We start from the raw sequence: 15,195 nt of genomic DNA, 5'->3' as shown, positions 1-15,195 counted from the left end.
ACAGAACAGCACAGAACACTTTAACACTGCTGTTATAGTTTTGGACACTTTTGAACCCCAGTTATAGGAGTTTATAACAGCACTTCATGTATGTTTATGACATCAGTACGTGCCAAGTCATCAGCTCAACAATCATCACTCATTAGTAGTAATACTAACCTATCAGCACTCAGTAGCAATAATGCCAACCAATCAGCACCAGAGCTGATTTATAAGGATCCTGGCCTCTTCCTATTTCCCCCATTATATCAAAAACAGTACTGCAAAACAGCAGAGGGCGCCCGCGAGTGAGTCCTGAATGAATGGGAGTAAATGGAGCTCATTGGCTGTTCACACTCACAGACGTCATGAACATACACGAGGCACTGTTTTAAACTCCTCCTACAACTCGAGTTTAAAAGCTCTTGAAAATATAACAGCAGCGTTAAAATGTTTTATGCTGCTCTGTGTTCAGGAAATGATCGCATTCTTTTACATTAAAAGTGTTTAATCATTTATAAACTATGAATTTGCTCAAATGCTCCATCTTAACCCATTCATTTTGGACTCGCTCGGGAGCGCCCTCTAGCATTTGAGAAACCCGGAAGACATTACAGAGTGGTAATTCTCCTCTCTACAAGTTCTCTGTCATTCAAATCTACTCAAAGGGAAATTCCACCAATTTTTCTAAAGTGGTGTATAATTTAGTCAGTGAGGTGTAAACAAAGTCAGAGTGGTTTGATGTGAAATGTTTAATGAACAGCAAACAGCCAATGAGCTGCTCCGCTCGCCAATCAATCAGCACTCTCTAGCAGTAATGCCCGTCTTCTGCTGCCCAAAACCCGTTTGCTGTAGAAAAAGGAAACATATAGGCGAGTTTTCTTTGCTTTTTTAGTAAAATACGTTCTTCTACTTTCTAAAAGTAAAGAAACGTTCTGGGCAAGTGATTAGAAACTATTTAAACTTTTTGCTTTTAGCCGTTGAGCTCCATTCACTCCCATTCATTGAGGACTCGCTTGCGGGCGCCCTCTGCTGTTTAGCAGTCCTGTTTTTGATATAACAGGGGAAATAGGAAGAGGCAAGACTCCTCATAAACCGGCTCTGGTGATAATTCTCCACTCTACAAGTTCTCTGTCAGCGCTCACTAGCAGTAATGCTAGTGTCCTACTGCCCCAAACCCGTATGCTATAGAAATAAAGTAAACATACAGGTAGCTTTTCTTTGTTTTTTAGCGGTTTTTTTTAGTTAAATACATCTTTCTACTCTCTAAATTTAAAGGAAGCTCCTGGAGAAGTGGTTATTAACTGTTTTAACTGTTCGTTTTTAGCCGTTTAGCTCCATTCACCCCCATTCACCGAGGACTCGCTCGCGGGCGCCCTCTGGCGTTTCGCAGTCCTTATGATAAGAGCAGGACGTGGCCGGACTCCGATTCCCCCGGCTCTGATTTTACCGTATATCATGAACCATGCAGCGGCGGAGGGCTCCGCTGGAGGGCGCCGCCGAGCTCCTGCAAAACTAGCCGTGCTGAACGTTGGAGCTGTGCTTAAGATGGCACTGGACGGCCTCGACCATGTAAGTGCTTCTGATTTAAACCAATTAAACACCGCGCGGCTCGCAAACAAGGGCTTTTGGAGCCATTTTGCACCTTTCATACGCGGGTATTTAACACGAGGAACTGTGAAGCGAAAGAAAAGCGTCTCTCCGACTCGTTATTTTTGAGCCGGCACGCCGCTTTGCTGTCTCATTGTTAGCTGGTAGGCTAACGGTAGCGTTGTGGTAAACGGCGGTCAGCTAATGCTAACGTTAGCGTGCTAACGGAGCAGCGGCTCCACAAAACCTTTAACTATTTTATTTATTATGTAATTAACTTATAATTTAGATAAATCAACCGGAGGGGCAGCTGGAGTTAAGCTAGTTAATGAAGGCTGAGCTTTAATGCTGCTTTTATCAGTCAACTTAGGAGGCTGAACTTGGCTTCCTATTGGAATTTCCCGTTCCACCTTAAATGGTGTAGAAGTCCAATAGAGTTACGTTCGCGCTCCTGAGGCGCCCGAATGAAGGTGCTGCATCATTTAAGGTGGAACGGGGAATTCGAATGAGAAGCTAACTTCAGCTTCTCAGGCTGGACAGTTAAACTGATTTTAACTGTTGTAACTTCAGCTAAATGACATTATTTTATTATTTAGTATTTTGCCTTTTGTTTCTTAGCTTTGTTCTTGCTTTTTTACACAAGCCTCGTTTAATTAATTGGTGTTACTTGTTCAGATTCTGTCCTTTTATTTTAACTTGGCTTGCTAATGCTACTGAAGTGTCTACTCACGCTGATTTGACTTCTTGTACACACTTAAAAATGGTTCTTCGAGGGTTCTTCAGTAAAGGTAATGGTTCTGTTTAGGATCATGAATTCTTTGTAGAACCACTTCATGCTTAAATGGTTCTTGCATGGTAAAATGGTTCTTCAGATTGGTGGAGAATGTGTTTGTATATGGTTCTATATAGAATCTTTTATTGAAAATACTTGTATACAGCACCGAGATGGTTGTGCTGATGTCAGGCATGTGGCATTAGAACCATTTGGTGCTACCTAGAACCATTTTCAAAAAGGTTCTTTTATAGACACGTTCTCCGTCAGACTGAAGAGCCATTTAAGCATGAAATGGTTCTATATAGAACTCATGGTTCTATGGACAACCACTGTCTTTACTGAAGAACCATCTTTTTTAACTGTGTAGTTTCATGTAAGGTTCTCTTCTGTCAGCTCTGGTTCTGATTCTGTTCTGATGTTAATGCTCCTCAGATGGAGTTGGAGGAGAGCAAAGGCGGCTCTGGCCTCCGACAGTACTACCTGTCCAAAATAGAGGAGTTACAGGTGAGGAAAACGCCTTTATTTTATAAGCTTGTTCCCATTTTCGTGGATTCAAATCTACTTAAAGGGCAATTCCACCAATTTTTCTAAATTGTCATTCGGTGAGATGTAAACAAAGGCAGAGTGGTTTGATGTGAAATGTTTAACTGTAGACAAACTTGCCAGCTTATGTTTCTTATTCGATTACTGCTGGTGATAGTACAAAAAAAGTGCTAAATCTGAAAAAATAGGTTTTTCCAGCTCAACCACAGAACTCGTTATCATACCAAGTAAACTGTATGTGGAAATCTTTTGGAGGAAAGATTTCTGATGCACACAGTGACTCAGGGACTGAGGCTTTGTTCACACAGCAGGTAAAAGTGGCCCGAATCTGATCTTTTTCTTCGTATGTGACACAGATGTGTGTCTGTGTGTCAGTGTGAACAGGAAAAAACACACAATCTGAGAATTCCACTTCAGATTTGAGACGCTTTCATATGTGGTACTGAAATCTGATTCGTATCCGATCTGCAGCAGTGCGACTCAGTCTGAACAGCCAGATCAGAATTCATGCGACTTTTATGTCAGTCCAACTCAACATTCGTCATCATTTCGCACTGCCGAGGCTCATAAACATCTGGGCTGATGTTTCTGTACAAAAAATTAGAACAGGCTTATCACAGCCGCTTCGTGTCTGAAAAGATTGTAGGAGAGCGAGGCTGCGGTGTCAGAGAGCAGTTTAAAGAGTCCGAGGACACAAACCAAAGAAGTGACCGCACCCTTTTTACTGTGAGCTCGAACACATTCTGGGTGACGAGCCCAGCTGTCAGTCAGTGAAGCTTTATGATGGCTCCTGTGATGCTGGTGAAGATGAAGCTGAACCTCCGGGAGAGACTGGCGTTCGATGGCAGCTGTGATTGTTTACGTCTGGATGAGCCACAAGAAGCAACGAGAAGCTCTGTTCTTTTGCGCACGTGGGTCAGTTTAGGAGCTGATCTGTTCAGACTGATGTCGCATAGAGATCACATTTAAAAGATAATGTGAACAGACAAACAGGAAAAAAGAACAGATTCTGTGGGAGTTTCTTGCATAATATCTGACTTTATCTCACAAGAATAGGACAACAAAATCTTTCAAGACTGGAAAAAGGTATAGTCATGTGCAGAAGTTTGGGCGCCCCTGGTCAAATGAATGTGTAAATAAGTGAACACATCCTTTACAGAGAACACACTTCTGCACATTTTAATTAAAATGATAGTTAATTTGCTGAATTTGACACATTTGGGGGAAAATAGCACACAAAAGGTAGGCTGTGCCAAATTTATGGCACATTTTAAATCTTTGACTTTTTCCATCATGTTAAACTCAGCAAATAAAGAGTGTGCTTTAAAATTAGCAGAAAAATGCATAATTAAGTTTATTACTTGTAAATAATGTTAACATATTTTAAACGTGTAATTGTTGCATGACCAGGTTGGGAGCTTTGTTTTGTTTCTTGTTTTGTCAAAAGCTGCTGAATGATGCCTTTAATGATACTCATGTTTGTTTGAAGGCAGTTGATTCACACTTTATAATGGTTTGTTAGACAAGATTGAAACACAAGCTTGTTTTGTTTTTGCAGTTGACGGTGAACGAAAAGAGCCAGAATCTCAGACGTCTGCAGGCCCAGAGGAACGAGCTGAATGCCAAAGGTAGTGTTTAGTGGCTGAGCTCTCTTACACTGTTAAGTGTTAAAAGAAATCAGGGCTAACTTTTGTTTTTTTAATCCCTGCTAAATTTCAGCACTAAACACTGTAAAATCACAAAAAAGCCCTCAAAGTGTTCCACTTACAGAAACGGCAGAATCTATGCGCTGACTAATCTGTACATTTTCTACTGAGATCAATTCATTAATTAGGGGCTGTGTATCGAAAAGCAATACCTTTTATCACTGACTAAATTACTTCAGTACTACTGAGTATCGAAACATTCATTCAGTACTGAATTTCAGTGCTCAAGTAGTCAATCTTAGCATCCATGAGCCAACAGGCCTGCTTGGTCCAATCTAGAATCCTAATTGCATTCTGTAGCACATTATGAACTCCTGCACCTCTTCATTTGTCTCTAATCGATTACAGTCAGTAAAAAAAACTCCCAGGACTTCTCGGTCATTTTTAGTTTAAGTCACGGCCGCTTTTGGCCTGTAAGTGTCGGCAAACGTGTTGTTCAGGAATTGGCATTGAAATTAAGGAATCTGGTAGGGATGTTGAAAACATTTTAACCCTCTACTGCACAATGTTGCCATATAGCAACAATTACTTTATCTTAATTTTACTAAAAAGCAGTGATATAAAATCTGTGTTTTCTTGTTTAATTGTGGAAAAAGGGTCGTTTACTTTAAAAGGACAAACAATTTTTATTATGATATTGTTATTACCATACATTCCAAATACCAACTGAAATTGTATTAATTTCCAATATTTGTAAATATTGGGCCGTACATTTCACTTAATATAAGTTGCATTTGTTTGTTCTTGTTTTCAGTAAAAGTATAAAAGGATGTTTTTAGAGAAGTTAAATTAAAAAGAAAAGTTAAATTTTAGGTTGCATTTTTTTCCCCAAAATTTCCAATATTTAAGCAATTTCAAGTAACAAACACAAAACATTTTATCATGTTTAATAATTCATGCAGTAGAGCGTTCATGGTACACAACCCTGTTCACTAAATTGTGTTATGACTAAGTTAAAAATGTCATTTCTGCTCTATTTGTGTATAAAATGTGTTTATATTTCGGTAAATGGGGCAAAAACTACCCCAAGACTATATTTTTGTGAAGTTACTAAAGTTGCATGCGTTGTTTCAGTGCGTCTCCTGCGGGAGGAGCTGCAGCTGCTGCAAGAGCAGGGCTCCTATGTGGGTGAGGTGGTCCGAGCTATGGACAAGAAGAAAGTCCTGGTTAAGGTGAATTTTGCTGAATTGTTATTTATTTTATCTTCTTCTGATTTGTACTGTTCTTCTGGCATTTTCTGCTTGAAATAATATTTTTATTTATTTTAAGGTTCATCCTGAGGGGAAATTTGTGGTGGATGTGGACAAGAACATTGACATCAATGATGTGAGTCTTGTTTCTTGGTTTATTTCTTTGTGGTGATGGTGAGACTTGTCATGTTAGTACTTTGTCTTATTCTATATACAGTGTAGATTTAAGTGTTGGTGGTAACAAATCTATCAAATATAAGTGTATTCAAGTATTTTGGGAACAACAAAGTCAGTAAGTGATGTATGACATGCTTAATCGTCTATTTACTATTATTTCTTATCAGGTTATCTCCTTAAGGATTTGATTGCTTGTGAAATGAGATCTTATGGATGTTAATTTTATTATAACTTCATTTTTGATGCAGGTTTTTTAGTAATTTTTAGTTTCATCTGTGGCCTCCAGCTTCGTAATGTTGTACTAATTATTACTTGAAACCTATAAAGTTGAATCATTTTATACATATTATTGAAAACATTGATTCTAAACCTTTTACTCCAACAGTGACTCCAGTTTTTTTGAGAATATGTAGCCCCTACAAGTTTGCGAAATGTGAAACGTCTTCCCAACAGGTGACTCCAAATTGCCGTGTAGCACTTCGTAATGACAGCTACACGCTGCACAAGATCCTTCCCAACAAAGTGGACCCCCTGGTTTCCCTGATGATGGTCGAGAAGGTGCCCGATTCCACTTACGAGATGATTGGCGGCCTGGACAAGCAGATCAAAGAGATCAAGGAAGTGATTGAGTTACCAGTGAAGCATCCTGAGCTGTTCGAGGCCCTTGGAATTGCGCAGCCAAAGGTGAGAGGATGAAGTTGGAGATGGCAAGTAGTGATAATCAACCATTACTGGTCGATATTAGACCACTAAAATCATGTCCTCCTGTAGTTGTCGTTATGCCCATATTTGGAACTCAGCTTCTTAATCTCCAGCTTCTTGTTCAGATTTTCCCGTTAAATAGTGCAGCTGTATTCTGGCACCTGAGGCTGCACCATTTAAGGTGGAAATGGAAAATTTGGACAAGAAGCTGGCAAATTATCTTTATCAATAACCTTACCAGCATTAACAGAATAATTAGGGTATTCTGATGCCCTAAATCAGCTAGTAGTATCAAGCCGAGTCTGTACTAAATTAACATTCAAAACACAATAAAACGTTTAAAACACTGAGTTACTGTGCTGTCCTAATGATATGCACATGCTCAGTTGGACTGCTCTGTGGTGCTCGCTACCACACTTAGCAAAGCCTGCTGATTTGCATGCTTTTTTAAGGAGGCTGCCAGTCCAGTGAAGTCAGTTCAGTGTGCAGTAGCATCAGCTTAAATGTAGCAACATTCATTTTTCAGCTCTTTAATGACCTCGTAATTCAGAGGATCCAGAGATGTTCGAGAGAAGAATTTTTATAGAAAAAAACATCAGCTGTGGAACGTTTTTGATCACAGGATGAGACAGATGCAGATTCAGTAAACTCCTCCACCGCCCCCATTAGACCTCACTCACCTACAACATCTACACTGTGGAATTCATCACCGTTTCCTGTGTGCAATGTAGTCAGTACTGCAATATTCTTAAAATATCTCTGACGTAAAACTTTTTTGCTTTTCTATTTATAATATTTATATTGTTTATATAACTCCTCACCATCCCATGTGTAACATAAATCAGTACCTCAGGCGCAAACCTGTGAAATTTGGGTTAAACATCCTTACAATGTAAATAATTTGCTTTTGTTTATTTATAATCCTTTATATTGTTAATTTTTGTGAAGGATAGAGTTTTTTATCTGTTTACTTTTAGTGTGTGTGTGTGTGTGTATCTATCATATATATGTGTGTGTGTGTGTGTGTGTGTGTGTATAGATAGATAGTAACAAGTAACAAACTGTAAAACCTAAAAAATTAATTACTGGTTAATTCTCTTCTTGTTACTTCTTTTCTTGAGTGCCTTGTTATCCCTTTGCTGTTGTAGCACTGTGAATTTCCCTGTTATGGGACTGATAAAGGATTATCTTATCTTAAAACAGCAATCAACAAAAACTCAGCTTGGAGATTTTAATCTCTTTTTTTGTCATGGGACTCACTACACAGGCTAGCAAGCATTTGCTGGCTATAGCTTAAGGCTACACTGAACAGAGGCAATGTGACTTTGTTTATTTATTATTTCGTAGTCTACCTTAGAAATGTGTCATGGCTAATTATCCTAGTTGCGATACAGCTATAAAGTACATTTAGGATGGTTTCATTTCTGCTATATGCCTGTATCAACGACTCTGGTGCTACCAGGTAATATTAAGTGGAGTTGAGGACTCCAGCAGCAGAAGTCAAGTGTCTTAGTGAACTCAACACTTGTGCATCACTATGTAGGGTTACTGGAATAAGGTGCGCTCTTTTCCCCTCATGAGTACAATTCAAAAACACTCCAAGTTGATGGAGTGTTTGTTGAAAATTAAATGAACTTTTTAACTGTATAAAGTTATTCATTGAATATTTATTTCAACCTTCACGACTTGGTTCATGTTCCATCATGTGTAGCAAGTTTTCTATCAAAGGTTTTGCAGTCACTTTCTCCTGTTTTGTTTTCTGTGTGAGAATCACATGCTTTGTTCTTGCTCCTCCTGCAGGGGGTGCTGTTGTATGGACCACCCGGCACAGGAAAGACCTTGCTGGCCAGAGCTGTGGCTCACCACACAGACTGCACCTTCATCAGGGTGTCCGGCTCAGAGCTGGTGCAGAAGTTCATTGGCGAGGGTAAGCAGGAGCCGGCTGAGCTGGCCTCACCGTGTGTCATGGATACAGTAGATCCCCTGATTTAACTCATCGGCTTATTAAGAAGCTCTTTCTGAGGCTACATTCACATTACAAGCTTCCTTGCTGAAAACTGATTTGTTGCTCAAATCTGATCTCTCTGACACGATGGTTCGCACTCGTTTAGGTAAGTGATTCAAATCTGTCATTAATGTGAACAAACCGGTTCAGCTTCGTTATTAGAGCGAGACGAAGGAGAAAAAGGTGAGTCACATTAAGGTCGCATGGCCACGAATCGGAAAAATATTCGACCTAGGACCACATATGAAAGTGTCTCAGGTCGGATGTGAAAAGATCAGATTTGCGTGTCCACACAGCTCTGAAAACATCAGATCTGAGTCACATTAGGGCAAAAAATCAGATTTATGCCACTTCAACCTTCACTTCAACTGTGAACGTAGCCCTAGAGCTGGAAAATTCTGAACTGTGCAGAGTTGCTCAGTGACTATGAGAACAAACGCTCTAGATAAAGCTAATTAAATACAATTAAAAGGTCAGGTTCGTTTCAGTGTGACTGACCGTCACAAGCAAATACATTAAAATATACATAGATATAGTCATCTTTGCGTGTGCTGCTCATTCTATAATGTTATATAATGAGACTCGGTCAAAAGAAAGTCTCTGAAAATCTCTAAATGACTTCCTTATAAGAACAGCTACCAAAAGCTCCAGTGTGTCTTCACATGGTTACAGCTTGTCTCATCTCTAACTCCCAATTTGCTGTTGCAGGTGCCCGTATGGTGCGCGAGCTGTTCGTTATGGCCCGTGAGCATGCACCTTCCATCATCTTCATGGATGAGATCGACTCTATTGGCTCCTCGCGGCTGGAGGGAGGCTCCGGGGGCGACAGCGAGGTGCAGAGGACCATGCTGGAGCTCCTCAACCAGCTGGACGGCTTTGAGGCCACCAAGAACATTAAGGTGTGAGGAAATCAACTGCGTTTGTTTGTGTGGTGAAACAAAAAAACATGGTTTCATTTAAGGTTCTGTGACTTGTTTGTCAGTTTAGATAGTAAAGCTTCAGCTGAAGCCGGAGTTACTCTACACGACTTTTACCCTGATTTTAGCCCCGATTCTCAGTCTGACCGAGTCTGAGCTAGTCGGGTCTAGTCTGCAGACTTTTGGGTCAGTTGGAGTCGACAGTCGGAGAGAGAATCCAGTAGTGTTTGTCAAACATGTTTTGATTCTTTCCTGACTCTGAGTGTAACCTAGTGTAAACTGGCCAATGACTCAATCTGAAACCAATGAAAACTGAGAGCATGAAAGAAGAAAGTACAGCAAGTAAACAAAGAAAAATGGCAAAAAGTCTCGTGTGGAGCGAAGCTGTTTAATAAGCTGAGTTTAAGGCACAGTGATGTTTATGTACGTTTAAAACTCTAAAAAATAATCTGATCACATTTTTAAATCCATGAGCCTCATTTAAACATGATACCTGCTGCTTCTTTACTGTGTCAGCGCAAACGGCAGAGAAAACAGCAGCAGCAGCAGCTCCACGTTTGTTTATTTGGGTCTCCTAGTAACAGGAGAACGCAATATTTCGCGGGAGTTCAGTGAGCTCTGTTCGGTTCAGCAATAACTTGATTAGTGTGTGATCCCTAATCATTTAGTGTGGATCCCCAATATTTCAGTCCGCCAAAAAATCTGCCAAAAACCAATCAGTGCGAGACGCCCAGTCCTTTAATAGTCGTGTAGTCAACCCAAGGCTTAAATGTATTGATTGGAGTTGTGCTGTCCAGTCACTGCATTTGTCCACTGCATACAGTAATACAATTAAAATACAATATGCTGAAGTTTCATCTGTGCAGAATACAGAATAATATACTATTGTTTCACTTATTCACTTCTGTTATTTGGTTCCATGATTGAACTAAAGTTTCGTCTGTCGACAGTCGTTATTAGACTGATTAGGTTGTTTATCATTGTTTACACTTTTAGGTTTGTACTTGTAATTTACATTGTCAGCGGCTGTTTCTGGAGTCCAGCCCTTAACACTTCTACACCGGAGAAGTGACAGTAAATCATTCAGTCTCTTTGTCTGTCTACAGGTCATCATGGCCACTAATCGCATTGACATTCTGGACTCGGCTCTGCTGAGACCTGGCCGCATCGACAGGAAGATAGAGTTCCCCCCTCCCAACGAGGAGGTCTGTCCCACACACACACACTCGATGACTACAACAGAAACTTCAAATTTATACAGCAAAATCACGCAGCATTCTTGAGATTTCACAGTCGTCCTTTCTTGCCAGGCTCGTTTGGACATTCTGAAGATCCATTCCCGGAAGATGAACCTGACCCGTGGAATAAACCTGCGGAAAATTGCCGAGCTGATGCCAGGGGCCTCAGGCGCAGAGGTCAAGGTAGGCTAACTGGCTCGGCCTGTAGCTAAAGAAGCCGTTTGCTTCTCTAGTTGAGTGTATTTTTCTCCTTAATTCATCTTAATGGTTAAGATGTAAACCTAGCGACTCAGAGTGGTTTGGTGTGAAACACTCTGTTCTAGAGAAACTTAATGAGTCAGAACTGTTCACAGTGGTGGTGATAGGAACCAGATGTCCACCTCTAAAAGCTCCCTCACAGAGAGTTATTACATGAAATGCTTATGATTTCACTGCCTGATGAGACATTTTTCACATTGTTTCAGAAGATTTAGACCTACAGTGTATTTATTAAAATATATTTGTGCAGAGAGACACATGCATGGCAACTTAAGGCGCAATAATCCACAAAGAATGGCTACGTTCACATTACCAGGCTGAAGTGGCACGAATCCGATTTTGCCCTAATGTGACTCAGATCTGATGTGTGGACACACACATCCGAGCTGAGCCACTTTCATATGTGGTCCTAGATCGGATACGTATCAGATTCGTGGCCATGCGGCCTTAATGTGACGCTCAGATTGGAATTCATGTGCTTTTTTTCCACTGCGCCGTCATTCAGCGTTACCATGGCAGCAGCGCCGAACAGAAGTTAAAGCCTGTAAACGGTGGAAAAGCAGCTCATCTCACCTTTTTCTCCTTCGTCTCGCTCTAATAATGAAGCTGAGACCTGATCAGAGTTAATTATCTTCTCAGCGAAGCTCGTTCTGCTCGTTAGTTTGTGCTGATGATGAACGTGATTCATTCACGTGACGTTACTGAGTAGGATGTGCTCATGAGGGTCATTTCAGGACGCCGGTTCGTCACATTAATGACAGATTTGAATCACTTACCTAAACGAGTGTGAACCATCCTGTCAGAGAGATCGGATTTGAGCAATGAGGCTTGTAATGTGAACGTAGCTAAATTGAATCATACACTCTGAGATCAGACATCTCTAATTGACTGTTTACAGTGTTTGAAATATGCGGAAATTCCCCTTTAAGTTGATGGTTAAGTGGACAACAAGAACCACACCAGTTTACTGAAGATCATATGGGGGTAGTTCAGTAGGTAACTGTCATTAGCAAGTTTAGTATCATTGAAAGCAACCTGGCAGGAGCCCAGGCAGCTCTGCTGATGTGATTTCCTAGTCTACGTGTTCTAATGTCAGGGGCATTTTATCGTCCACAGCATAACTCCACACTGTAAACACTTGTTCTGTAGCTGGATATCATGTTTAGTGTCTCCTTTCTGTCCCCAGGGTGTTTGCACAGAGGCTGGTATGTACGCCCTGAGAGAGAGGAGAGTTCATGTAACCCAGGAAGATTTCGAGATGGCGGTCGCAAAGGTTTGTCCAGTTAATTGCCTTGAATTGAACTTAGATATTTTCATTGTGCTGCTGAAGTGTGCCTTCAGCAGAACTCGCCTGGAAGACCCCTTTGGCAGCATTTTGGTGTAAAAAGTTTGCTTAATGTCATGTAGTGTCCACGTCATTGAAAGCTGATTGCTGTTGCACAGATAGACTGTAATCCATCTGATGATGCACAATTTGTTAGTCATCCTCAAGACCTTTATCAGGAGTCGGTTTCTGGCCACACAGCCGGTCATGGCTGGGTATTTTTGGGCGGTGGTCCACTCTCAACGCAGCAGTGACTGTGTGTCTGGTACAGTCATACCGACACTACACACACTATACCATGTCAGTGTGACTGCTGCGCTGAGAATGAACCACCACCCAAATAATATGGGGACAACATCGGTCCTGTGGTTTAAAAACTAATGAATTGTGCAGCAGCAGTAGAGGTCAGCGCAGGCATGAAAATGGAGCCCGAACCTGACCCATCCCCGCAACAGTGGTGGATGATCTCAGACATGGTTTTACAGGACTTTGCTTTGTTACTAAGCACTTGAGTTGCTGGGATAAACAGGTATTTTACACACAATTTACTGATAATAAACAACGTTATTGTTTATTATTAGTAAATTCCATATAATTTACTGATAATAAACACAAGCACAGTCTCCTATTATACACCGTTAGTGTGAGACGGGGCAAAGCACCCGTAGTGAGAAGGAGACGTGAGAGAGAGTGACAGACCAGGAGCCCAAGAGAGTGAGTGAGACAGACTTAGAAACTGAGAGAAAAGAGTGAGAGAGACAGACGGAGAGCCCAAAAGAGAAAGAGAGTGAGACAGACCGAGAGCCTGAGAGAGACAGAGTGAGACAGACCAAGAGCCTGAGAGAGACAGAGAGTGAGACAGACCGAGAGCCTGAGAGAGAGACAGACCGAGAGCCTGCGAGAGAGACAGACCGAGAGCCTGAGAGAGAAAGAGCCTGAGAGAGACCGAGAGCCCAAAAGAGAAAGAGAGAGAGACAGACCGAGAGCCCAAAAGAGAAAGAGAGAGAGACAGACCGAGAGCCCAAAAGAGAAAGAGAGAGAGAGACAGACCGAGAGCCCAAAAGAGAAAGAGAGTGAGACAGACCGAGAGCCTGAGAGAGACAGAGTGAGACAGACCGAGAGCCTGAGAGAGACAGAGAGTGAGACAGACCGAGAGCCTGAGAGAGACAGAGAGTGAGACAGACCGAGAGCCCGAGAGAGAAAGAGCCTGAGAGAGACAGACCGAGCCTGATGTTGAACCAAACCCGGCCCAAAACTTCATATTTTATTATGCTCGAGTCGGGTAGCAGACCTCTTAACAACAGATGAGCTACAGCCTTTGACTGTACACGTACATAGTGGACCTGAATTTACCAGGATTAAAACAGAACTTTCTGTCAACAGGTGATGCAGAAAGACAGCGAGAAGAACATGTCCATCAAGAAGCTCTGGAAATAGACCCGTCAGCACCGCCTTGCAGCCTCACCTATATTGTTTTGTTTTCTTCTGTGACTTGGTTTATAGTTGTTACCTAAGTTTATTTTAAATAAATGGTATCTCCTGCTGAGAATTTGTTCAGCTTGTCTGTCTTATTCTACGTCTCTCGGCACAAATGGGTGTTTTATATGAACTGTTTAGGCTGATGCGTTCGAGATTTTGGTTCAAATATTTAGGAATGTAGCAACACTGTGACTTTGACTGTGTTTTGAGGTGGGTTTTGTGCATGTTTTGTCTTACAGTATTGTTAGAGATCCAATGATAATGGGACTTGCCAAGTGACCTGCTAGCAGCCTGTCCAGGTTTTAACACAGAAATTTAACCAAAAACGCTGATCACTGCAAATAAAATGGCAGCTTTCATTAGCCATGTTAGCATTACCTCTATATATTACCCTGAATGCCTGTGACCTTTGACCTTAGTCTAGGGATTGTTTGTCCCCATAAACCCTAGCAAATGCATGGGCTGTTCACCCTTCTACACCCTTCTTCTGGTGTGATGATTACTGATGTTGACGTTCAACTTAAGAAACATTTATAAACAAGGAGACCCGTCACTGGTTAAAATATGAATGGGAAAGCTCATAACACTCAACATGGCGTCTGTTTGCAGAGAATGTCCTGCCCTTCAAGAAAAAGAGCCAATCAGCTTACTGGTTACGCTGCGAGTGGAGAAGGGTTGGCGACATTGTGGCGCTAGTGAGGAAAGCCCAGAGCTGGTTTATGAGGAGCCTGGACTCTTATTTGCCCCTGTTATATCAAAAACATGACTGCAAAACAGTTAGCCAGCTAACGCTAACTTATGCTAGCTAGCTGCCCAACAGTCAGAGTCAACAACTCTGACTGCGAATTTAAGTGTAAATTAGCTAAAATTATTCCTTCATGAGCAACTAGTAGATGATGTAAGAGTAAGTGTGTATGTATGGTGTAATTTGTGTTCAGTAAAATTTTACAGTTAAATGTTAGTGTAGCTAGATAACATTAGCTTAGCAGACCAACTAGCCAACACCACAGATGGCGGAACGCTGGTAACCTAACAATCTCGCTTAGCTAGTAGCTAACGAAAAGACAAAGGTTTAAGACGAACATTGGTAACTTAGAGATGAATGGACTTATTTGTGTTTATAATCACTCCAGCTGGTTTCCTGATACGTTTAATCTGCAGCGAGAAACTGTCAAACACTAAAAAGTCGCGAGGCTGAAGTTGCTTCTCATTCACCAGCTTCTTTTTCAAATTTTCCCGTTCCACCTTAAATGATGCAGCAGTTACATTCAGGCACCATTTAAGGTAGAACGGGAAAATTCAAACAAGAAGC

The 15,195-nt window shown here is 41.3% G+C and overlaps 1 protein-coding gene across 2 annotated transcripts; it reads left to right on the top strand.

The window, feature by feature from the left end:
* The first annotated feature begins 1,426 nt into the window (after nt 1–1,426).
* psmc5 (proteasome 26S subunit, ATPase 5) lies at nt 1,427–13,953 on the top strand. 2 transcript variants are annotated; one of them, XM_036573204.1, is made up of 12 exons: nt 1,427–1,551; nt 2,777–2,848; nt 4,446–4,515; nt 5,668–5,765; nt 5,863–5,919; nt 6,414–6,644; nt 8,463–8,589; nt 9,376–9,566; nt 10,691–10,789; nt 10,895–11,005; nt 12,267–12,353; nt 13,788–13,953. In XM_036573204.1, the coding sequence occupies exons 1-12, from the start codon at nt 1,438–1,440 to the stop codon at nt 13,839–13,841; spliced, it is 1,311 nt and encodes a 436-aa protein (XP_036429097.1). In that variant the 5' UTR covers nt 1,427–1,437; the 3' UTR covers nt 13,842–13,953. The 2 variants fall into 2 exon arrangements, with proteins under 2 accessions (XP_036429097.1, XP_036429098.1); XM_036573205.1 differs by lacking the exon at nt 1,427–1,551 and adding an exon at nt 2,085–2,104.
* The last annotated feature ends 1,242 nt before the right edge of the window (nt 13,954–15,195 follow it).

The sequence above is a fragment of the Colossoma macropomum genome, unplaced genomic scaffold (genome assembly GCF_904425465.1).
Source record: "Colossoma macropomum unplaced genomic scaffold, Colossoma_macropomum, whole genome shotgun sequence".
Lineage (NCBI taxonomy): Eukaryota > Metazoa > Chordata > Actinopteri > Characiformes > Serrasalmidae > Colossoma > Colossoma macropomum.
The sequence above is the reverse complement of the archived record's forward strand: the minus strand, read 5'-3'. Positions and strand labels throughout refer to the sequence as shown.

What these genes read in the sequence shown, in the direction of transcription:
- psmc5 (XM_036573204.1), top strand. Translation starts at nt 1,438, where the DNA reads ATGAACCATGCAGCGGCGGAGGGCTCCGCTGGAGGGCGCCGCCGAGCT. An exon ending in AGAAGAAAGTCCTGGTTAAG is followed by an intron (nt 5,766 to 5,862) that starts GTGAATTTTGCT and finishes ATTTATTTTAAG; the next exon opens with GTTCATCCTGAGGGGAAATT. An exon ending in AGGCCACCAAGAACATTAAG is followed by an intron (nt 9,567 to 10,690) that starts GTGTGAGGAAAT and finishes GTCTGTCTACAG; the next exon opens with GTCATCATGGCCACTAATCG.